General features: G+C 40.3%; 2 protein-coding genes across 2 annotated transcripts in view; one reads left to right on the forward strand and one right to left on the reverse strand.

The window, feature by feature from the left end:
- Positions 1–24,678, reverse strand: part of VIT (vitrin) — a 123,237-nt gene that overhangs the window by 87,342 nt on the left and 11,217 nt on the right. Inside the window, exon 2 of the mRNA XM_060169097.1 lies at positions 6,235–6,304. Coding sequence (XP_060025080.1) covers positions 6,235–6,286 — 52 coding nt within the window. The 5' untranslated portion in view covers positions 6,287–6,304. The remainder of the gene's footprint in view (positions 1–6,234; positions 6,305–24,678) is intronic.
- Positions 1–24,678, forward strand: part of FEZ2 (fasciculation and elongation protein zeta 2) — a 216,632-nt gene that overhangs the window by 54,628 nt on the left and 137,326 nt on the right. The gene's annotated exons all lie outside the window — the stretch shown is intronic.

Consider the following 24,678-nt stretch of genomic DNA (forward strand, 5'->3'; position numbering starts at 1 on the left):
ATTAGAGTCTAGAGGCCTTGAGGAAATCAAGGCTAGAGTCTGAAGTTCCAAGGCAACCGTGATTTACCAACTCTGCAGCAATACTTCTCAATTTTTAAAAATTCAATGTTCCAGCTCTGAGTAACATGAAAAGTTCTCACCTTTCGCTAGTCGTGTTTGAAATTTCAAAACAAATTAAATATTGAATTTATTTTTTCAAATAAAAATTTTCCTCTGCTCTGTTTCTGTCTAATATGGCCATCAGTATGATTAAGATAGCTGAGGTGCAATTGTTTTAAAATTCAATTTAAGTAAATTATCGTCCACATAATTTATAGAGAAAATACAAATGACTTGGCCTGAAACAATGTTCAGTCTCATTAATGATAAAAAGTGCAGGCTAAAGCAAAATGACAAGATATTTTCTCACAGTGTGTACTGAATATTGAACACAAGATTATACTTAATCCTGGCATAGATTTGGGATTAGGGCAGTCCAGTACACTGTTGGTGGAGTCATTCTGGAAAGCCATTTGGTAATACATTTCAGTAGCCTTAAAAAACATTTATATTCTTCATCCTAGAAAATATATACTTAGTAATACATCCCAAGTTATAGTCAGAGACATAGACAAGGATTTATGTATAATAAAAGGTGTTCATTACAGCATTATTCCTAATAGCAATCGGAAATAATGAAATCTTGGAAATGTCCCAACAGTAGGGGAATACTAAGCATTTATTTCAAATGATTTTAGCAGAAGATTAAATGACCTGGGAAGTTCTCAGCTCTAACCCTAAGCATGATTCTGGCAAAATTAGAATATACGCAGAGAGAAATACCTGGAACAAATATACCAAAGTTTTAATAATGGTAGAGTTATAATTCCTATTTTATATTTTCTGTATTTTTCCCATTTCATGGTAAAGTTCTTACACATAAATATTCTGTTTTATGCAGAATGTTTCTTTTCGAATTAGAAAGAGACAATTGTTATTTAATTTGGTCGTATTGAAATCAGATAGACTTACAATAATGAAAAGCGCTTTCTAAAATCATTGGCATGGTTAATAGGCACTTGTGTTCCACTCTTCCCGTCAGTATTGAGTCATAATCAGAATCCATTTATTTTCAAGAAAAGACATGAAGTACCAGAACATTTAACCAATTATCAAATCAGTAAGTACTGAGTACTTACTGAGTACTTACTGAGTACTTACTGAATACTTACTGAGTACTTACTGAGTACTTACTGAGTACTTACTGAATACTTACTGAGTACTTACTGAGTACTTACTGAGTACTTACTGAATACTTACTGAGTACTTACTGAATACTTACTGAGTACTTACTGAATACTTACTGAATACTTACTGAGTACTTACTGAGTACTTACTGAGTACTTACTGAATACTTACTGAATACTTACTGAGTACTTACTGAATACTTACTGAGTACTTACTGAATACTTACTGAATACTTACTGCGTGTCTAGAACGTTTATAGGAGTGCTTCATTCTAGCCCGTAAACTTCTTGTTTGATCCCTTAGTGCCACTCAAGATACTAACTCAGGTGGTGTTGACAGGGACTCTCTCCTTCACCAGACTTTAGTCAGGCTCCTCTAAGCCCTCTTCTCAACTAGGCTTTGACCTTGGGCTTCTGTGTCTGTCCTTGTTGGGCCTGCATCCCTTAGTTTTAGCAAGAATCTTGTTTAGAGAGAATCCTCCACCCTTGATATGTGATCACCTTGGTCTGCCTTTAGCAAGAATCCTGTCTGGTTGGTTTAGCAAGAATCCCCTGATTCCCATGAAATCTCCTCTTAGTAATTTCCATCCCCTGACCCCTGCAAGCCGCTCCTTGGCTATAAATCCCCATTTTCCTTGTTATAATCGGAATTGAGCCCAGTACAATACTGAAGTCTCCTTTCCCCTACTGCAATGGTTCCTGATTAAAATCTGTTTTTACTGCTTTAAATACTGTCCAGCTCTGGTTCTCTTTAACAGTGGCCACAGTGCCTTCCTGAAAACTGATTTATAAAGCAGATGATTTAAAATCAGCTCAAATTTCCCCTATGCTTTGCTTTCGACTGACTTACTTACTCAATGAAACATCTAGCATGAAATATATCAGAGCTTCATTGCAGAGACAGGATAACTTATTCTCTATAATCACATAAATCACAAAATTATGCTTCAGATCGTAGAATATTGAAGCTGGGAGGAGCTTTGGAGGTCGTCTTTTTATTTTGTAGAAAAGAAACCAAGGTCAAGGTTGACATCTCAGCTAAAGCTGCTTTGGAGGGGGAGGGGGCAGAAGTTGGAACCAGAACGCAGGTTCCAGCTGGTGCTGGTGCAGCCGTAGGCTTTTTATGCTACTTTCTCCCCACAGCGCAGTCATTGATTATAGGTGGTGCTCCGATGACAGTGGGCAGCATACAACTCTGCTACATCATAAATTTACACGTTTAGAGTGACCATGCTAGCTCTGATATATACCGATTAGACACTTAACTAACATTCATTTAGAGGGCTTTTGGGGGATCTTTGGATGGTTCGCTGTGATATTGTGATTTATGATAAATATATATTTTGGTGTTCCGGCCACAGTTCCTGCCTGACAGCTCCCCAAACCCTTGGAATGTCCTGAGTGATAAGAGCAGTGGGAGCATCTTTTGTTATAATATATATATTTTTTGCTGGAGTAAAATTGCTTTGCAATGTTGCATTACTTTCTTCTGTACAACGAAGTGAATCAGCTCTATGTATAACTATATCCCCTCCCTCATGGACCTCCCCCCCCCCGCCCATCCCACCCCTCTAGGTCACCACAGAGCACCGAGCTGAGCTCCCTGTGCTATACAGCAGATTCCCACAAGCTATCTACTTTACACATGGTAGTGTATTTATGTCAAACCTAATCTCCCAATTCGTCCCACCCTCCCCTTTGCCCCCTGTGTCCACATGTCTGTTATATTTGATTTCTTGTCCTCAGTTCCTGAAATCAGAGCCATAAAGGTGAAATGGGTGTCTTGTTTTTCATAACAAGCCCCTTTCAATCACAACTGAGTTTATGTAAATGAGGTGGCTTTTGAAAATCCCCTAAAGATGAGGGAGCTGGTTGCCAGGGAAACCCACCGTGAATAGAGAGTTGGAATTTTCAGTCCCATCTCCTGATTTCCCAAGAGGAAAGAGGGGCTGGAGGTTGAATCAATCACCAATGACCAGTGAGTTAATCAATCATGCCTATGTAATGAAGCCTCCATAAAAATCCAAAAGGAGAGGGTTCAAAGAGCTTCCAGGTTGAGGAATGAGAGCTCGTCCATGTGCCACCGCGCTAGGCCCAAATTCCACGGGGACAGAAACTCCTTTGTTCAGGACCTCGCCCTATGTATCTCTTTATCTGGCTGTTGATTTGTATCCTTTGATATCCTTTGTAATATACTGGTAATCTAGTGAGTAAACTGGTTTCCTGGGTCCTGTGAGCTGCTTGAGAAAATTAATCAAACGCAAGGAGGGGGTCATGGAAACCTCTGCTTTATAGCCAGTCAGTCAGAAGCACAGGTGACAACCTGACTTGCAATCGGCATCTGAAGTGTGTGTGTGTTGGGTGGCGGGGGGCAGTCTTGTGTGAGCCCTTACCTGCAGGATCTGATGCTATCTCCGGGTAGAATGGTGTCAGAATTGAGCCGAGTTGTAGGAAACCCAGCTGGTGTTGAGGAATCACTTGGTGTGGGGGAAAAAATTCACACATAGGAATTGGGTGCAGAATCAGACTCTGAAACCTGAAAAATCCAACATCCCTGACAAGAATAATATATTTAGCCGTATTTCTTGAGTGCCTGTGAGATGTGCTGAGAACTGAAAATGCAACAGTGAGCAAGACACAGCTCCTGCTATCAGTGTCGTACAGTGTCAGGGGAGGCAGCCTCATAACGAGGTGAATGCCATGCAGTCGTGACTAGAATCAATACAGGGCACCAGGGAAGCCCATAGGAAGAGGGTCTGATCAAATGGAAGGCAGAGGAAGCTTCCTGGAGGGCCAGTAGGGTGTGTGGGGGTGAGAGGAAGAACATTCCAGGACAGGGAACAGCATAGTCAAAGACCTGGAAGGGAGAAATGACTCGACCTTCAGGGGAATGAGAAGGTCAGCACTTCCCACGTCCCTGGAAGCCAGGCTGGGCTCTGTGGTAGGGAGGAGAGCAGGAGGGGACGGCAAGAGCCATATGAGAGAGGCCTTGCCAGCAAGCAAGGCGCTTTGAGAGATGTGGGCTCCGTCATAAAGACAAAGGGAAAACACTGAGTGTTAAGTCAGGAGAGTGGGATCAGATATGGGCTTTAGGGAGATTAATTGGGGTATGGTAGAGAATGAGTTAGAGGGGTAAGGATTTGGGGCAGGGAGGCTGTCACAGTACTGAATAGGGTTTCGGGGGACTTAAGGGAAATGTCCCTGGGATGGAGACAAGCAGATGAATAAGAGAGATTCCAGGGAGGGGCATATAAGGACATAGAGAAGAGAATCTGTGATAGGAGTCTCCCTTTTCTACTTTGATTTCTTGCTTTGTGAATGAGCAACCCTGAGGGGAAAGCGGTTTTGCAGAAGGGCAGGCTGAGAGGTGCAAGACAAGCAAGGACAGTCAAGTTCTTCTTGGTTCCATGATGTGGGGGACATGGCAGAGTGTGAACCAGCCTCAGGGTTTCTGTGTTTTGTTTTACAGTGGCTAAATCCTTCCTATTCCTAACCCCTGCCCCACCCTCATCCCACCCTGTGTTCACCCCTACTAACCTATAGGTTAGTATGGGGCTGGGGGGAGATAGCCTCTCAGAAGGGCAGGGTGGAAGTGAAGGACCCTGTGCTCTCAACGAGAATATTCCTTAGCAAGTTGGTGGTGGAGTCAGGGCCAGAACCTTATCTTCCCTCTGACTCCCAGCCCAGTCTCCTTCCACCATACTGAGAGCCCCTTGCCTTCCCAGCTGTGTCACCTCTTTCTCTTCCAGTCCTCAGTTCTGCCACTGTAGATTCCTCTCTGCACAGACCTTGCACATTCTGACTATATTATGGGTTAAATTGTGTGCCCCCCTCCCTGAATTCATAGGACTTCTGATGGACTTTGTGTTTAAGTCCTAGCCCCCAATACCTCAGAAGGTGACCTTAATTGGAAATAGAGTGGTTGTAGATGTAATTAGTTAAATTTAACTAACTTAATTAGTTAGGGTGACGTCATCCTCCTGGAGTAGGTTGGGCTTCTAATGCAGTATGACTGGTGTTATAAAAAAGGGGCAGTTTGGATATAGACACAGACCAACACAGAGGTGAAGGTGTTTAGATATAGACACAGACAAACACATGTGAAGGTGAAGGCATAGGTTGGGGTGATGCCAAGGATTGCTATAGATTGCTAGCAAACCACCAGAAGCTAGGAGAGAGGCATGGAACAGAGTTCGCTCTCACAGCCCTTTGAAGGAACCAGCCCTGCTGACACCTTGATTTTGGACTTGTAGCCTCTAGAATTGTGACAGAATAACATTCTGTTGTTCTAAGCCACCCGGTTTGTGGTATTTTGTTATGGCAGCTCTAGCAAACTAATACTGACTATCTAAAAGGCCTTTGTACCCTTCCGTGGCAATAGTTTCATAGTGACCCACAGGATCACTCTGCCTGACACAGAGTGGCCACAGCACAGCGGGGTCAAGATTAACCAAAGATTACCCTTGGGCCTAGTGCTAAACCCATCAGCACTTTTCTTTCGTCTGGTTGACCTGCTGCTCCTTAAGGGCCTACCCCAAATTGTGTTCTCTGTTGATAATATAAGGTTAAAGGGTTTCACCTCTAAAAGTATGAGTTGCCAGTGGTACAAGTAAGGCCATGTCAGTGATAAGAATTTTTTTTTTGAGAAATTAAGAAATAAGTTCTCTAAATTCAGAATCTGTAAATATGCTTTATCTGAAATATTTGCTAGTTGCTGAATAATACACACACACAAATATGTGTGTATATATGTGTGCTTAATATATAATATGTAGACATACATATGTATACACATGTTTGCTTTATATAAAAAATATATAGACATACATTCTGAATTTGATCTGCATTTAACATTCCCAGTTAAACATTTCTCCAAAATGTTTATCATAAAAAGATACACTGAACTGTTTATATGCTCTGTCTTGGTTTAAATCTTTTGTTGGCAAGATTCTTTGGACATTAGGAGAATGTTAAAAGCGTATCCAGATACACATATAAAAGTACTTACCAAGGAACATTTCAATAACAGATGCCTTCATAGTGAGGACAGCAATCCCCATAAATATCAAAATGGCACCCTAGAGAGGAAGAAACAATAACATCATCATATTTCAGCCAAGAGTTCTGAATTGGATGCACAGAGTGTAGGGAGGGGCTGCCTCCTTTTGCATTGCCCTCTGGAGTCTTAGGATTTCAATCCGCGGCTTTCTGTAAACAACGCATGGAGATCAGCTGCGCTGGTACCCAGAGAGGCTATTCTCAGAAAACCTGTTCTAGCCACCAGCCTCCTCTTCTTCAGAGATTTGGTCTTAGACTAAAGAGGAAATAATTCCACAATTTCCAGAATATGTTCAACCAGTCTTCAAATTAGGACAAAAGCCACACTTACGGTATTTAGAGAACATTTTTAGATTACAAATTGTGGGGTTTTTTTTGTTTGTTTTGAATACATTTATTTTATTTTTGGCTGCATTGGGTCTTTGTTGCTGCGTGCAGGCTGTCTCTAGTTGTGGTGAGTGGGGGGCCGCTCTTTGTTGTGGTGCGCGGGCTTTTCATTGCGGTGGCTTCTCTTGCTGCAGAGCACAGACTCTAGGCGTGTGGGCTTCAGTAGTTATGGTGAGTGGGCTCAGTAGTTGTGGCACACGGGCTTAGTTGCTCCGCGGCATGTGGGATCTTCCTGGACTAGGGCTTGAACCCGTGTCGCCTGCATTGGCAGACGGATTCTTAATCACTGCGCCACCAGGGAAATCCTACAAATTGTTTTAGATTACAAAAACAATTCACTCAATAAATATTTATTAAACTCTTATTGTATATCTAGGGATAAGGTGATTAAAATTGAATTAAAAGATAGTTCTTGCTCTTAAAAGACTTACAGTTCAATAGAAGTAAGAAAACATACCTGGACAGAAATAACCATAACATTAGAGAGTGTGCAGGCCCCCAAAGGAAGAATAAGGGGAGTTTATGGACCATTGGTTCTCAAACTTTGCTGCATATTAGAATCATCTGGGAGTTTTAAAAGGCCCTGATGCCCAGGCTGCATCTCAGACCAATTGAATCAGAATCTCTTGCAGGTGGGGTCTAGGCGTCAAGCGTTTTCGAAACTCCACAGGTAATTCCAATCTGCAGCCAAGTTTGAGAACCAGTGGTTTAAAGCAAGGCTTCCAAGTTTTAATGTGCATATGAATCACTTGGGGATCTTGTTAAAATGTAGATTCTAATCCAGTAGGTCTGGGATAGTGTCAGAGAGTCCCCAAGAGGTTAGGGGATTTAGAGGAGGGAGAGATTATGTCAGCTGTGGGAATAAGAGGAAGCCTCTTGGAGGTGGCAGCAATTGGGTTAACTCTGAAAGATGAAAATAGAAGGAGAAGTGGCTCCAAGTCAGGGGAAACAGCACTGACAGAGGCTCAGAGGCTGGAAAGCAGAGTGGATACAAGGATGCTGCTGAAGCAAGATCTTTTTTGACCCACCTCCTAGAGAGATGGAAATAAAACCGAAAATAAACAAATTGGGGTGTAATGAAACTTAAAAGCTTTTGCACAGCAAAGGAAACCATAAACAAGGCAAAAAGACAACCCTCAGAATGGGAGAAAATATTTGCAAATGAAGCAACTGACAAAGTTAATCTCCAAAATATACAAGCAGCTCGTGCAGCTCAATATCAAAAAAACAAACAACCCAATCCAAAAGTGGGCAGAAAACTAAATAGACATTTCTCCAAAGAAGACATACAAACACATGAAAAGATGCTCAACATCACTAACCATTAGAGATATGCAAATCAAAACTACAATGAGGTATCACCTCACACCAGTCAGAATGGCCATCATCAAAGAATCTACAAACAGTAAATGCTGGAGAGGGTGTGGAGAAAAGGAAACCCTCTTGCACTGTTGGTGGGAATGTAAATTGATACAGCCAGAATGGAGAACAGTATGGAGGTTCCTTAAAAAACTAAAAATAGAACTACCATATGACCCACCAATCCCACTCCTGGGCATATACCCAGAGAAAACCATAATTCAAAAAGATACATGTACCACAATGTTCATTGCAGCACTATTTACAATTGTCAGGACATGGAAGCAATCTAAATGTCCATCAACAGAGGAATGGATAAAGAAGATGTGGTACATATATACAGTGGAATAGTACTCAGCCATTAAAAGAAACGAAATTGAGTTATTTGTAATGAGATGGAGGGACCCAGAATCTATCATACACAGTGAAGTAAATCAGAAAGAGAAAAATACCATATGCAAATGCACATATATGGAATCTAAAAAAACAGTACTGATGAACCCAGTGGCAGGGCAGGAATAAAGATGCAGATGTAGAGTACAGACTTGAGGACATGAGGGGGAAGGGGAAACTGGGATGAAGTGAGAGACTAGCATTGACATATATACACTATCAAATGTAAAATGGATGGCTAGTGGGAAGCAGCCACATAGCACAGGGAGATCAGCTCAGTGCTTTGTGACGACCTAGAGGGGTGGGATAGGGAGGATGGGAGGGAGGCTCAAGAGGGAGGGGATATGGGGATATGTGTGTACTTATAGCTGAATCACTTTGTTGTACAACAGAAACGAATACAACATTGTAAAGCAATTATACTCCAATAAAGATGTCTATATATATATGATGCTGTTGATCCATAAGAGGTTCCCTCTTCTCTTAAGGCTACGGGGAAACCCTAGAAGGTTTATTCATACCATCATTAATTGAACATATGATCCCCGTTGAAAAGGCAAGGAAATTAAGGCTTAGAAAGGCAAAATGTCATACCCGTGGTGACCAGGCAGTGAGTAGCGTTAGAATGGAGGTGGGAGTAGGTGGGAAGGATCTGCCCTGGGCTTAGGCGATAAGGAATAACATTGTTTGTAGGGAATTTAAAGACTTAAAGTTGGTCTGCTCTTTATTATCCTTATAAACTAGCAATTCTAAACCATATCAGTGATAAAGCACTCTTCCTCTCTGGGGCAGATGACTCCCACTACGTCTGCTCCACCCATGCCACAGCTGTGTGGCTTTTAGGCTTTAGCGGGCGTTCATAACCCTACCCTCTGCTCTGTCCACGGGTGTGCTAGGAAAACTGCTGTCTTTAAAAAAAAAACCCGATTTAGCCCATTTGTCAATTTCTGTGGCATAAATCCTCCACCCTGGCTGATGTTGAAGTCACCAAAGTGACATCACTGCATGGAGATTTGGAAAGAGATAAACAATCTGGGACTAGCTAGGTCTAGAGCAAGCTTATATTTAATATGTAGATACAGTGCTGTGCAGAGTTTATTAACAAAAAGCAATGATTAGATTATGGTTGAGGTAGTAATACAAGCACTTGATGCAGTCAACTTAAATAAAACTGGTAGATGAAAGGCTTTATTACAAACAATTAGGCAGCAAGAGTAACCCAAGACAGAACTTTGTTAATTCCAGCAACAGTTGCAATGTGTTAAATTTCCCAATTAAGGTAGTTGACCACTGGCTAAGTAAAAGGCAAATAACCATCTTTATCTTCAAAATAGAAATAGTCACATATATGATTGGCAATTTGATACTTAATTAGCTGGGTTATATTTTGGAAATAGTGTGATGACACATCATTTTTTTGTCTTATATTAATTAGAGGAGCTGCAGATCAACTCACATGTTTTCAGGCCTCAAATTTAATTCTCCTGTTGGGATAAATGCAGTATATCAAGCTACCCTACCCAACCCACCTTACTAGCTCTGCTAGTTGGCTGTTACCATATAGCATTGGACATTTTGTCTGAGTCATCATAGATTTCTCTTTCTCTCGTACCCCACATCTTTTCCATCAGCGAAGCCTGTTGGCTCTACATTCACAATATATCCAGAATCGGACCGCTTCACATCATCTTTACCGTTGCCACCTGGTCCAGGTCATGCCCTCTTTCACCTGGATTAAAGCAATTAGTCTCCTAACTAGGTTGTTTCCTTCTCCTACAATCCAAAGTCCACACAGCAGCCAGCGCGATCCTGCTCAAAGTAAGTCAGTTCATGGCATTCCTCAGATCAGAACTTCTGTGGTTCTCTGCTTACTCAGAATGAAAGCCAAAATCTTGGCAAGTGGCTCAGGACCCCAATAGATTTGGCCACGATTGACCCCTCTGACCTCTTTTCCCTCCATTCGACTTCTCGCTTATTAAGCTCCAGGCACACCTCTCCCCTGAGGGTCTCTGCAGTTACTGTTAACTCTACCTGTATGCGCTTCCCCCAGATCAAACATGATTTACTCCCTCATTTCTTTCAAGTCTTTGCTAAACTGTTATCTTCCCTTAAGATTTTCCCTAATCACCCAATTTAAAATTGTAAGCCCTCTCCCACCCACCATCAATTGTACACCCTATCCTTTCCCCACTATCTTTTCTTCCCGTCACTTATCACCTCTGACATACTCTATACTTTGCTAATTGTATTTGTTTATTGTTTGTGTTCTCTACTGGGCTGCAAGCTCTGTGAAGGCAGGGGTTTTTATTTGATTTTTTATGTGCTAAAAAAATATACTTAATCCATGAGTGAGTGGTTAGGGCTCTTTCCTTTCCCTAGGAAATAAAGAAAGGAAACAAAACAAGGGGAAGACAATCTGTGAATACTCTATAAATCTACTGAATTGTACATTTTCAAAGGTGTATTTTATGGTATGTGGATTATATTTCAATAAGCATTATTGTTAGTCAACATACAAACCAAAAGGGAAGATAGAATTTCGGAGAGAAGGGCTCTCAGATCTGTCTTACAACTTTAGAAGACACGATAGACCGACCTTTACACAAAGGGATGAATGGATAAAAAAAACAGCAGGATTCCAGGAAGCATGCTAACCCCAGAGGAGATATCCCCCAAGTGCTGACTCATCAGTAATGGAACTCGACCAGAATCACTCAGGTCTCTTGGAATCAGAATGTTTGAGGCTTCTTTCTTACTACTTGAATTTCTCTCCTTGCTTGGTTCATTTACTTATACGTTTAAAATGTAAATGTGCTTTTTGAAATGTGTGAAAAAAATTCAGACCCTCTCTCAGCCATTCTAGAAACTGGGGATAAGAATGACCACCAGCACTGTTAAGCAGTTTCTGCAGGCAGTTCAATGTCAGGGAGCTGTAGGGTGCACAGTAATGTTGGAACCTTAATATCTCATGTGCTCACCAGGGTTCTAACAAAAACAGAACAATAAGGGTTTCCAAAAGAACATGTTACTGATTCATAAATGTATGAATTGTGCTGTGAGATGTAATATAAACAGTCCTGAATATGAAGTTCTGGTGGGGCAAATGAAGGCTGATAGTGAAATAAAAATATACATAATGTAACTAGAGTAGCCAGCCAATTTAATTAGATCTCTTGTTGCCTGGAATTAGAAAAGAGCCAATTATTTATCGGTATTACATGATAATGCTGCTTTATATTTTTATGGTTCTTCACAGTGTTTTTTCTCCGATTTTTAAAATTATGGTAAAACACAAAAACATAAAATTTGCTATCTTAACTATTTTAAAGTATACAATTCAGCAGTATTAAATACATCCATAAATGTGCCATCACCACCATTAGCCCTCCATTAAAAACTCTTTTTGTCTTTGTAAAATTGAAACTCTATGCCCATTAAACAATAACTCCCCATTCTCCCCTTTCCCCAGCCCCTGGCAACCACCATTCCACTTCCTGTCTCTATGATTTTGACTTTTCTAAGTATGTCATACAAATGGAATCATACAGTATTTTCTTTTTGTGACTGGCCTGTTTCAAATAGCATAGTGTTCTTAAGGTTCATCCATGTTTTATCGTATGTCAGAATTTCTTTCCTTTTTCAGGCTGAATAATATTCCATTGTATGTATATACCACATTTTCCTCATCCATTTATCTGCTAATGGGCACATGGGTTGCTTTTGTGTTTTAGTTATTGTGAATAATGCTGCAACGTACATGGCTATAAAAATATTTCTTTGAGACCCTGCTTTCAATTCTTTTGTGTATGTGTCAAGAAGTGGAATTACTAGATCATATGGTAATTGTATTTTTAATTTTTTGTGGAACCTCCATACTGTTTTCCAGAGTAGCTGTACAACTTTCCATTCCCACTAACAGTGCACAAAAGTTCCAATGTTTCTATATCCTCCCCAACACTTGTTATTTTCTGTTTCTTTTGATAGTAGTAATGGGTGTGAGGTGGCATATTATTGTAGTTTTGATGTGCATTTCCCTAATGATTAGTGATGTTGAGCATCTTTTCATGTACTTGTTGGCCATCTTTATATCTTCTTTGGAGAAATGTCTATTCATGTCCTTTGCCCAGTTTTTAATCAGATTGTTTTTTGATTGTTGTTGAATTTTAGAAGTTTTCTATATATTCTGGATATTAATCCCTTATCAGATATATGATTTACAAATATTTCTTCCCATTCTCTGGGTTGCCTTTTTACTCTGTTGATAGTATCCTTTGGTACACAAAATTATAAAATTTTCATGAAGTCCAATTTGTTTGTTTTTTCTTTTGTTGTTTATACCTTTGGGTGTCATAGTCAAGAAATCATTGCCAAATCCAATGTTATGAAGCTTTTGTCCTATGTTTTCTTTTAAGAGTTTTACAGTTTTAGGTCTTACATTTAGATCTTTGATCCACTTGAGTTAATTTTGTGTATGGTATTAGGTAAGGGTCCAACTTCTTTCCTTCTCCATGTAGATATCCCCTTTTCCTGGCACTGTTTGTTGAAGAGACTGACTTTTCCCCATTGAATGGTCTTGGCAAAAAAAATCCTTTGACCGTATATGTGAGGGCTAATTTTGGGGCTCTCTATTCTGTTCCATTGGTGTATATGTCTGTGTCTATGCTAGTACCACACTGTTTTGATTATTATAGCTTTGTAATAAGATTTTTAGATCTGAAACTATGAATCCTCCAGCTCTTCTTTTGCAAGATTGTTTTAGCTGTTTGGGGTCCTTTGAGATTCCATATAAATTTTTGCATGTTTTTTTCTATTTCTGCAAAAAATGTCATTGGGATTTTGATATTGTATTGAATCTGTAGATTGCTTTGGGTAGTATTGATATCTTAGCAATACTAAGTCTTCCAATCCATGAACATGGGATATGTTTCTACCTATTTTTGCCTTCTTTAGTTTCTTTCAGTAATGTTCTATAGTTTTCATTGTACAAGTCTTTTACCTCCTTGGTTAAGTTAATTCCTAAGTATTTTATACTTTTTGTTACTATTGCAAATGGAATTTTTTTCTTAACTTTTGTTTCAGATTGTTCATTGTTAGTGCAACAGTGATTTTTGTGTGCAACTGACTTGTGTGTGTTGATTTTGTATCCTACTATTTTGAATTCATTTATTAATTCTAACAATTTTGTTGTGGAATCTTTAGGATTTTGTACATACAAGATTATATTATCTGCAAGCAGAGATAATTTTATTTCTTCCTTTCCAGTTTGGATGACTTTTATTTCTTTTTCTTGTCTAATTGCTTTGGCTAGAACGTCTAGTACTATGTTGAATAGAAGTAGTGAAAGCAGGCAACCTTGCCTTGCTCCTGATCTTAGAGAGAAAGCTTTCAGTTTTTCACCATTGAGTATGACATTTGCTGTGGGTTTTTCATAAGTGTCTTTTATTATGTTGAGGTTGTTTTCTTCTATTCCTGGTTTATTGAGCATTTTTATCATGAAATGGTGTTGAATTTTGTCAGATGCCTTTTCTGCATCCATTGAGGTAATCATGTGTTATTTTTCCCCTTCATTCTATTAATATGCTGTATTACATTAATTGATTTTTGTATGTTTAACCATCCTTGCATTACAGGAACAAATCCCATTTGGTCATGGTGTATAATTATTTTAATATTCTGGTGAATTTAGTTTGCTAATATTTTGTTGAGGATGTTTTCCATCAGTGTTTATAGGGATATTGTATTGATATGGGAAACTGTAGTTTTCTTGTAGTGGCTTTGGTTTGGTATCCAGGTAGTGCTGGCTTCATAGGATAACTTAGAAAGTGTCCCCTCATTTTCAATTTTTAGGAAATGTTTGAGAAGGATTGGTGTTAGTTCTTCTTTAAATGTTTGGTAGAACTCACCAGTGAAGTCATCAGGTCCAGGGCTTTTCTTTGTTGTAAGATTTTTGATTATTGATTCATTCTCCTTACTAGTTATAGATCTATTCAGATTTTCTATTCCTTCATAATTTAGTCTCGGTAGGTTTTGTGTTTTTAGGAATTTGTCCATTTCATCTAGATTATCCAATTTGTTGGTGTACAGTTATTCATAGTACTCTCTTATACTCTTTTTTATTTCAATAACAGTGCTTGCTTCAGGGGAAGAGAACTGGGTAAGTGGTGATCAGGAATAAGAGTGAGTTTTACAGTTTTGTTCTGTTTAAATCTTTACCCTTTGCACATATGTTAATAAATCAGAAGTTAATAAAATGATCTCTTGGGAAGACTTAACATATACAGACAGTGTTGATATCAAATGAGAAGCTACAGTAATCTCCTAACCTTCTCCTTGCTCCTTGCTTTTCTTGCTCCACGTCATCCTTCCCTTCAGTTGGAAAGGATCAGCTTCCTAAAGCACAGGTCTGACTATGCATTCACCCCCTCAGAATTCTTCTTCACAGTCCATTCATTCTCTGTAGAATAAAGCCCAAATTCCTTAGTGAACTTTTCATGAAATGTCCCAACTTACTTTTCACACCATCTTGCTGCAATTCTCTTCTGTAATCCTCTGCTTTGACCCTAGCACACCCTGGGATTTTGTCCTTTGTCTGCACCCTGCACATCAGGGTTTTGGCTCATGTTCTTATTACTGTTCTATTTGGAATATGTTACCGCCCCTCATCTGCCTCTCACAAGCATATCCATCTTTCAAGGTTTGCTCATGGGCCACCTCTATTTAAATCTCCCTGATCTTCTAAAGTCAAAATTCATCTTCATTCATGCATGCCTTTAATCATTCAAAAAAATTTTGTGTGTGCACACTATGCTTGGCAGAGAGGAAGAAGGTGCAGGTCCTATCATCAAGTTGCTTTAAGTCTTCTAGGAAGAAACTGATGTGCACTTATCATAACTAGCATTAATGGAGCACATACTAAGTGTCAGTAATGTATTAACTCAATCTTCACAATAACCTGATGAAGTAGGGGCTATTTTTTGCCTTAATTTGAAAAGTTAAGCACACAGAGGTTAAATACTTTGCCCAAGGTTTGCAAACCTGGAAGGAAGAGGAGCTGGAATTCAAACCAGGCATTATGAGTGCAGAGATCCGGTATTTCATTTCACTACTTGCCATAGATGTTTCATAATAAACAAGTGTACTTCCCTCATCTACATTCTGATTTAATTGGTCTGAGTTGAAATCACTGTTGTTTTAAAGTGCCTCAGGTGACTCCACTGTGCAGCCAGAATTGAGAACCTCTGCTATTGAGGATATGGTGATAGCAAAAAGGGTAGATGATTAAATAGGCCTGGGGCATGAGGACTGGAAGAGGCTTGAATTAGTTTAACTGGAGATTGGAAAACAATGAGTGGTGAGGGAAGGACAGGACATAAGAGACGGAGGAGCTTCAGGAACTGGGAACTGCTGGGCCAGGCTGGGAGAGGAATCAGACTGTTAGAGACGAAAGAAGGGGCCACGTCAGCCTTGAATGCCATGCCTAAAGAATGTGGAATTAATCCTTTAGGCAATAGGGAGACATGGAAGGCTTAAAAATTATTTTTGCGGGCTTCCCTGGTGGCGCAGTGGCTGGGAGTCCACCTGCCGATGCAGGGGACACGGGTTCGTGCCTCGGTCCGGGAAGATCCCACATGCCACGGAGTGGCTGGGCCCGTGAGCCATGGCTGCTGAGCCTGCGCGTCCGGAGCCTGTGCTCCGCAATGGGAGAGGCCACAGCAGTGAGAGGCCCGTGTACCGCAAAAAAAAAAAAAAAAGATTTTTGCATTCATAATTTTTACTAAGCCTCCTAGAGGCTTACATGAGGCATTCAGAGAAAATCTGCTCTAGTGTATGTGTAGGATTTATGTAACACTAGTGTTTGATCTGCGGTGCTACGTGGGGGAGCACCTAACAGTACCCTTTGTCCACAAGGCAGAAAGAGCCAGTGTTCATTTGGAAGCATGTAATAGTTATGACAGGCTTGTGCTGTATTTCCAAAATGCCAAAAATCCCATCAGGACAGACATCTCTGATGGGGAGAGGCCGTATCTGCAGCCTTGCTTTCTCCATCTCTGCCAGATATAAAGCCTCAGCCGCTTGTCAGTGGATTTGGGTTGATCTGGTGAGGATGGACAAAGGAAGGCTGGCACTAAGAGGGGCCTTTACAATGTGGTGATGGTCTCAGTCTGCATATAAAACTTTATGCAGATCAGGAGCTGCCGACTGGAGTGGTGAGCAGGCTTGCTGAACATCAGAAGAGTGACCTAATAGAGCCAATCTGCAAAGACTGGAAAGTTAATTACAACAGGAGCAAATCACACTTCTATGCAGTAGATGCTTGATGCATTTTTAGAAGCCCAAGGAAGCCACAGAGAATAAAAAAGGAGGTATGGAGAAACAGATAAAGAGGAAACAAGGTTTCTAGAAAGTTAAATTATAACATGCCCAGCCTTGCCTAAAATCATAATAAGTTCACAGACATGCCAAAACATACCACCAGACACAGCCCTGCCCACCAGAAAGACAAGATCCAGCCTCATGCACCAGAACACAGGAAACAGTCCCCTCCACCAGGAAGCCTACACAACCCACTGAACCAACCTCACCCACTGGGGGCAGACACAAAAACAATGGGAACTACAAACCTGCAGCCTGCAAAACTAAGACCTTAAACACAGTAAGTTAAGCAAAATGAGAAGACAGAGAAACACATAGCAGGTGAAGAAGCAAAGTAAACACCCACTAGACCAAACAAATGAAGAGGAAATAGGCAGTCTACCTGAAAAAAAATTCAAAGTAATGATAGTAAAGATGATCCAGAATCTTGGAAATAGAATGGAGAAATTACCAGAAATGTTTAACAAGGACCTAGAAAAACTAAAGAGCAAACAAACAGTGATGAACAACACAATAAGTGAAATTAAAAATTCTCTAGAAGGAATCAATAGCAGAATAACTGAGGCAAAGAACGGATAAGTGACCTGGAAGATAAAATAGTGGAAATAACTACCACATAGCAGAATAAAGAAAATAGAATGAAAAGAATTGAGGACAGTCTCAGAGACCTCTGGGACAACATTAAACACACCAACATTCGAATTATAGGGGTCTCAGAAGAAGAAGAGAAAAAGAAAGGGACTGAGAAAATATTTGAAGAGATTAGAGTTGAAAACTTCCCTAGTATGAGAAAGGAAATAGTCAAGTCCACGAAGCACAGAGTCCCATACAGAACAAATCCAAGGAGAAACACACCAAGACACATATTAATCAAACTATCAAAAATTAGATACAAAGAAAAAATATTAAAAGCAGCAAGGGAAAAGCAACAAATAACATACAAGGGAATCCCCATACAGTTAACAGCTGATCGTTCAGCAGAAACTCTGCAAGCCAGAAGGAAGTGGCAGGACATATTTAAAATGATGAAAGGGAAAAACCTACAACCAAGATAACTTTACCCAGCAAGTATCTCCTTCAGATTTGATGGAGAAATTAAAACCTTTACAGATAAGCAAAAGTTAAGAGAATTCAGCACCACCAAACCAGCTTTACAGCAAATGCTGAAGGAACTTCTCTAGGCAGGAAACACAAGAGAAGGAAAAGACCTACAAAAACAAACCCAAACAATTAAGAAAATGGCAATAGGAACCTACATATCGATAACTACCTTAAATGTAAATGGATTAAAGGCTCCAACCAAAAGATATAGACTGGCTGAATGGATATAAAAACAAGACCAGTATGTATGCTGTCTACAAGAGACCCACTTCAGACCTAGGGACACATACAGACTGAAAGTGAGGGAATGGGAAAAGATACTCCATGCAAATGGAAATCAAAAGGAAGCTGTAGTAGCAATTCTCATATCAGACAAAATAGACTTTAAAATAAAGACTATTACAAGAGACAAAGAAGGATACTACATAATGATAAAGAGATCAATCCAAGAAGAAGATATAACAATTGTAAATCTTTATGCACCCAACATAGGATCACCTCAATACATAAGGCAAATGCTAACAGCCATAAAGGGGAAATCAACAGTAACACAATAATAGTAGGGGACTTTAACACCCCACTTTCACCAATGGACAGATCATCCAAAATGAAAATAAATAAGGAAACACAAGCTTTAAATGATACATTAAACAAGATGGACTTAATGGATATTTATAGAACATTCCATCCAAAAACAACAGAATACACTTTTTTCTCAAGTGCTCATGGAACATTCTCCAGGATAGATCATATCTTGGGTCACAAATCAAGCCTTGGTAAATTTAAGAACATTGAAATCGTATCAAGTATCTTTTCCAACCACAATGCTATGAGACTAGATATCAATTACAGGAAAAAATCTGTAGGAAATACAAACAGATAGAGTCTAAGCAACACATTACTAAATGACCAACAGATCACTGAAGAAATCAAAGAGGAAATCAAAAAATACCTAGAAACAAATGGCAATGAAAATACGATGACCCAAAACCTATGGGATGCAGCAAAAGCAGTTCTAAGAGGGAAGTTTATAGCAATGCAATCCTACCTCAAGAAACAAGAACATCTCAAATAAACAACCTAACCTTAACCTAAAGCAATTAGAGAAAGAAGAAGAAGAACAACAACAAAAACCCCCAAATTTAGCAGAAGGAAAGAAATCATAAAGATCAGATCAGAAATAAATGAAAAAGAAATGAAGAAAATGATAGCAAAGATCAATAAAACTAAAAGCTGGTTCTTTGAGAAGATAAACAAATTGATAAACCATTAGCCAGACTCATAAAGGAAAAAAAAGGAAAAGACTCAAATCAATAGAATTAGAAATGAAAAAGGAGAAGTAACAACTGACACTGCAGAAATACAAAGGATCATGAGAGATTACTACAAGCAGCTATATGCCAATAAAATGGACAACCTGGAAGAAATGGACAAATTCTTAGAAAAGCACAACCTTCCAAGACTGAACCAGAAAGAAGAGAAAATATAAACAGACCAATCACAAGCACTGAAATTGAGACTGTGATTAAAAATCTTCCAACAGGGCTTCCCTGGTGACGCAGTGGTTGAGAGTCTGCCTGCCAATGCAGGGGACGCGGGTTCATGTCCCGGTCCGGGAAGATCCCACATGCCACGGAGCGGCTGGGCCTGTGAGCCATGGCCGCTGAGCCTGCGCGTCCGGAGCCTGTGCTCCACAACAGGAAAGGCCACAACAGTGAGAGGACCGCGTACGGTCCTCATCTTCCAACAAAAGCCCAGGAACAGATGGCTTCACAGCTGAGTTCTATGAAACATTTAGAGAAGAGCTAACACCTGTCCTTCTCAAACTCTTCCAAAATATAGCAGAGGGAGGAACACTCCCAAACTCATTCTACGAAGCCACCATCACGCTAATACCAAAACCAGAGAAAGATGTCACAAGAAAAGAAAACTACAGGCCAATGACTGATGAACATAGACGCAAAAGCCTCAACAAAATACTAGCAAACAGAATTCAACAGCACATTAAAAGGATCATACACCCTGATCAAGTGGGGTTTATTCCCAGGAATGCAAGGATTCTTCAATATACGCAAATCAATCAGTGTGATAAACCATATTAACAAATTGAAGGAGAAAAACCATATGATCATCTCAATAGATGCAGAAAAAGCTTTCGACAAAATTCAACACCCATTTATGATAAACACCCTCCAGATAATAGGCATAGAGGGAACTTTCCTCAACATAATAAAGGCCATATATGACAAACCCACAGCCAACCTCATCCTCAATGGTGAAAAACTGAAACCATTTCCTCCAAGATCAGGAACAAGACAAGGTTGCCCACTCTCACCACTATTACTCAACATAGTTTTGGAAGTTTTAGCCACAGCAATCAGAGAAGAAAAGAAAAAAAAGGAATCCAAATTGGAAAAGAAGAAGTAAAACTGTTACTGTTTACAGATGACATGATGCTATACGTAGAGAATCCTAAAGATGCTACCAGAAAACTACTAGAGCTAATCAATGAATTTGGCGAAGTAGCAGGATACAAAATTAATGTACAGAAATCACTTGCATTCCTGTACACTAATGATGAAAAATCTGAAAGAGAAATTAAGGAAACACTCACATTTACCATTGCAGCAAAAAGGGTAAAATACCTAGGAATAAACCTACCTAAGGAGACAAAAGACCTGTATGCAGAAAACTATAAGACACTGATGAAAGAAGTTAAAGATAATACAGACAGATGGAGAGATAGACCATGTTCTTGGATTGGAAGAATCAACATTGTGAAAATGACTATACTACCCAAGGCAATCTACAGGTTCAGTGCAATCCCTGTCACACTACCAGTGGCATTTTTCACAGAACTAGAACAAAAAATTTCACAAGTTGTATGGAAACACAAAAGACCCCGAATAGCCAAAGCAATCTTGAGAAAGAAAAAGGGAGCTGGAGGAATCAGGCTCCCTGACTTCAGACTCTACTACAAAGCTACAGTAATCAAGACAGTATGGTACTGGCACAAAAACAGAAATATGGATCAATGGAACAGGATAGAAAGCCCAGAGATAAACCCACACACATATGGTCACCTTATCTTTGATCAAGGAGGCAAGAATGTACAGTGGAGAAAAGACAGGCTCTTCAATAAGTGGTGCTGGGAAAACTGGACAGCTACATGTAAAAGAATGAGATTAGAACACTCCCTAACAGCATGCACAAAAATAAACTCAAAATGGATTAAAGACCTAAATGTAAGGCCAGACACTATCAAACTCTTAGAGGAAAACATAGGTAGAACACTCTGTGACATAAATCACAGCAAGATCCTTTTTGACCCACCTCCTAGAGAAATGGAAATAAAAACAAAAATAAACAAATGGACCTAATGAAACTTAAAAGCTTTTGCACAGCAAAGGAAACCATAAACAAGACAAAAAGACAACCCTCAAATGGGAGAAAATATCTGCAAACGAAGCAGCTGACAAAGGATTAATCTCCAAAATATACGTGCAACTCATGCAGCTGAATATCGAAAAAACAAACAACCCAATCCAAAAATGGGCAGAAGACGTAAATAGACATTTCTCCAAAGAAGATATACAGATTTCTAACAAACACATGAAAGGATGCTCAACATCACTAATGGTTAGAGAAATGCAAGTCAAAACTACAATGAGATATCACCTCACACCAGTCAGAATGGCCATCATGAAAAAGTCTACAAACAATAAATGCTGGAGAGGGTGTGGAGAAAAGGAAACCCTCTTGCACTGTTGGTCGGAATGTAAATTGATACAGCCAGAATGGAGAACAGTATGGAGATTCCTTAAAAAACTAAAAACAGAACTACCATGTCACCTAGCAATCCCACTACTGGGCATATACCCGGAGAAAACCATAGTTCAAAAAGAGTCGTGTACCACAGTGTTCACTGCAGCTCTATTTACAATAGCCAGGACATGGAGGCAACCTAAGTGTTCGTCGACAGATGAATGGATAAATATGTGGCACATATATATGATGGAATATTACTCAGACATAAACGAAATTGAATTATTTGTAGTGAGGTGGATGGGCCTAGAGTCTGTCATACAGGGTGAAGCAAGTCAGAAAGAGAAAAACAAATGCCGTATGCTAACACATATATATGGCATCAAAAAAAAAAAAGTTCTGAAGAACCTAATTGCAGAAGAGGAGTAAAGGCGCAGATGTAGGGAATGCACTTGAGGACACGGGGAGGGGGAGGGGAAGCTGGGATGAAGTGAGAGAGTGGCATGTAGATATATACACTACCAAATGTAAAATAGCTAATGGGAAGCAGCCACATAGCACAGGAAGATCAGCTCGGTGCTTTGTGACCACCTAGAAGGGTGGGGTAGGGAGGGTGGGAGGGAGACACAAGAGGGAGGGGATATGGGGATATATGTATATATATATAGCTGATTCACTTTTTGATACAGCAGAAATTAACACACCATTGTAAAGCAATTATACTCCAATAAAGATGTTAAAAAAATTTTTTAAAACAAGTTCATAGTCACTGAAAAAAAAAAACTGTATACAGATCATATTTCTCTGGGCTCAGCCCATAACGCTGCATTTCCTGTTGCCATGGTCACTATTACAATCCCCAGGATTCTGTCAAGGAGAGAGAGAGAGAGTGAGCCAGACAGGACAGTAGTTTTTGTTTCTTATTTCCCTTCTTTTCCCACTTCTTTCCTTCTTTTATCTCAAAGAAACGCCAAAAGAAAAGTGCAAGCCAAACAGGCAAGAAAAGCAGGGGAAATCTTTGCCTTTTCTCCACATGTTGGCTCCTAAGGATGCACCAGGCTCCTTGAAGATGTGCCCTGAGTCAAGGTATCTGGACCGAACACTCTTGGTTGCCTAAGCAGAGCACCTGCTTCCCTGCTTCCTCCTTTATAACCCAACCCAACTTGGTAAATGGAATAAATGTAGCCTGAGGGCTCAAAGGAAGCTGGTCCATCCCCAGCTCCTGGGGAGGATCCCAATTCCAAGTCTATGCCAAGGATGGTTTTATATGTGTGTGTGTGTGTGTGTGTGTGTGTGGTGTGTGTGTGTGTGTGTGGTGTGTGTGTGTGTGGTGTGTGTGTGTGTGGTGTGCGTGTGTGTGCGTGTGTGTGGTGTGTGTGTGTGGTGTGTGTGTGTGTGTGGTGTGTGTGGTGTGGTGTGTGTGTGGTGTGTGTGTGTGGTGTGGTGTGTGTGTGGTGTGTGGGGGGTGTGTGTGTGTGGTGTGTGTGTGTGTGTGTGTGTGTGTGTGTGTGTGTGTATAGTCCCCCTTGCTGGTGATTGCTTCAGGGCCGCAGGCTTGAGCCCATCATTCCAGGGCTCTCTCCAGTTGATCGTGACTATTCAAGGGTGGGCTGTGTCCCACGATGTATCAGACAGACAGGAAGGAAAAACTTTAATTGTATGTTTTTCAGGGTGAGGTCGCCTCTCTTGTTGGAAATGAACAAGGGAGCAGGTTGTTCCAGGTATGCTGGCAGCCATGTTGTGACCATGGGGCAAGTTAGGCTGAGGAAAAAGCCAGCACATAAAGGAGGAAGGCAGCCAGATGAATCAGAGAAATGGAGCTGGAGCTCTGATTGTCTTGTGCCTAGAGCCTGGACCTACCTCTGGACCACCTATTCTGTGAGATAAAATTTCCCTTTCATTTGGGCTTGCCGCTGAAACATTATTCCTGACTGCTGTCTAACTCACAGTGCCTTTCCATACAGTGAATTCAGCTAGGGAAGACTGTAATGATATGTTTATATCAGAATCTGCAGAGTGTTTTCTCAACAGTTCTCTCATCCAAACCACCTAAGATCCTCTTGAGGCAGTAGATAGACATTATTATTCCTGTAACTCAGAGCAGTGAAGTGACTTGCCTAAGGTCACATGGCTCAGATCTTCTCTATTTTAATCTTGTGCTCTTTTTACTATATCAAGTTCCTCACGTGACTGTTACTGTAAATTCTGAGCTATACCACAATTTATTATATAATATTATTATAAAGTAAAAATTCCACTCATTTGTATAGTGTCTTTCACTTTTAAAAGACTGGTTACATCTGTGCTTTAATCTCACAAGACCCCTGAAGTAAGAGGTTCAGGTATTATAGTCAGATGCAGAAAAAGCAATCGCTGAAATTAAGAGACTCAGCTGGTCAAAAGCCTATGATCTGGAAAAAACAAAACAAAACAAAAAAACCTAGGCCAATCAAGATCTTTCTTGGGATTTTGCAATTATGATCTTGCAAACTGGGAGCCAAGCTGAAGGTAGGGAGAGATGGAGAAGAGAAAGCACGGGGCCCTGGGAGAACCTGGGAGAGGAGATGCTTATTTCCTGGCCACATCCCAGGTCCCATTTCCAGTCTGAAGGAGGCCCAGCTGGACTCAGTCTCTGGTGCATAACAGAGTAAAAGGTTTTTCGGGCGCTGTTACTCCAGCCAGTTTGAATTGGTTGCTGTTCCTTGAGGCTTTGATCAAAATGCTTTTCATGTTTGTTGTTTACGTCTTGTTTCCCTGAAATGATTGGGAGGGAAATGAAGGCATGTAACATGAAAAGGCCATGTGTGCTTGTCTTTTGGTAGCCTGTAAGCAGGGGTCTCCAGAGAGCCAGGCTCTAGGTAGAAGCGTATCAAAGAATCCCAAGAACTGTGGTAGCCACTGAGAAAGAAGAACATGGCCTGCATGCCTGGGATGCTCTAGGAGGAAAAATGAGAGCGGGAGACCTTGGAATCACGCTGTCAGAAAGTCCCTGTGGACTTGCCGATACACTTATGAC

This window comes from Lagenorhynchus albirostris, chromosome 13, assembly GCF_949774975.1.
Source record: "Lagenorhynchus albirostris chromosome 13, mLagAlb1.1, whole genome shotgun sequence".
Taxonomy (NCBI): domain Eukaryota; kingdom Metazoa; phylum Chordata; class Mammalia; order Artiodactyla; family Delphinidae; genus Lagenorhynchus; species Lagenorhynchus albirostris.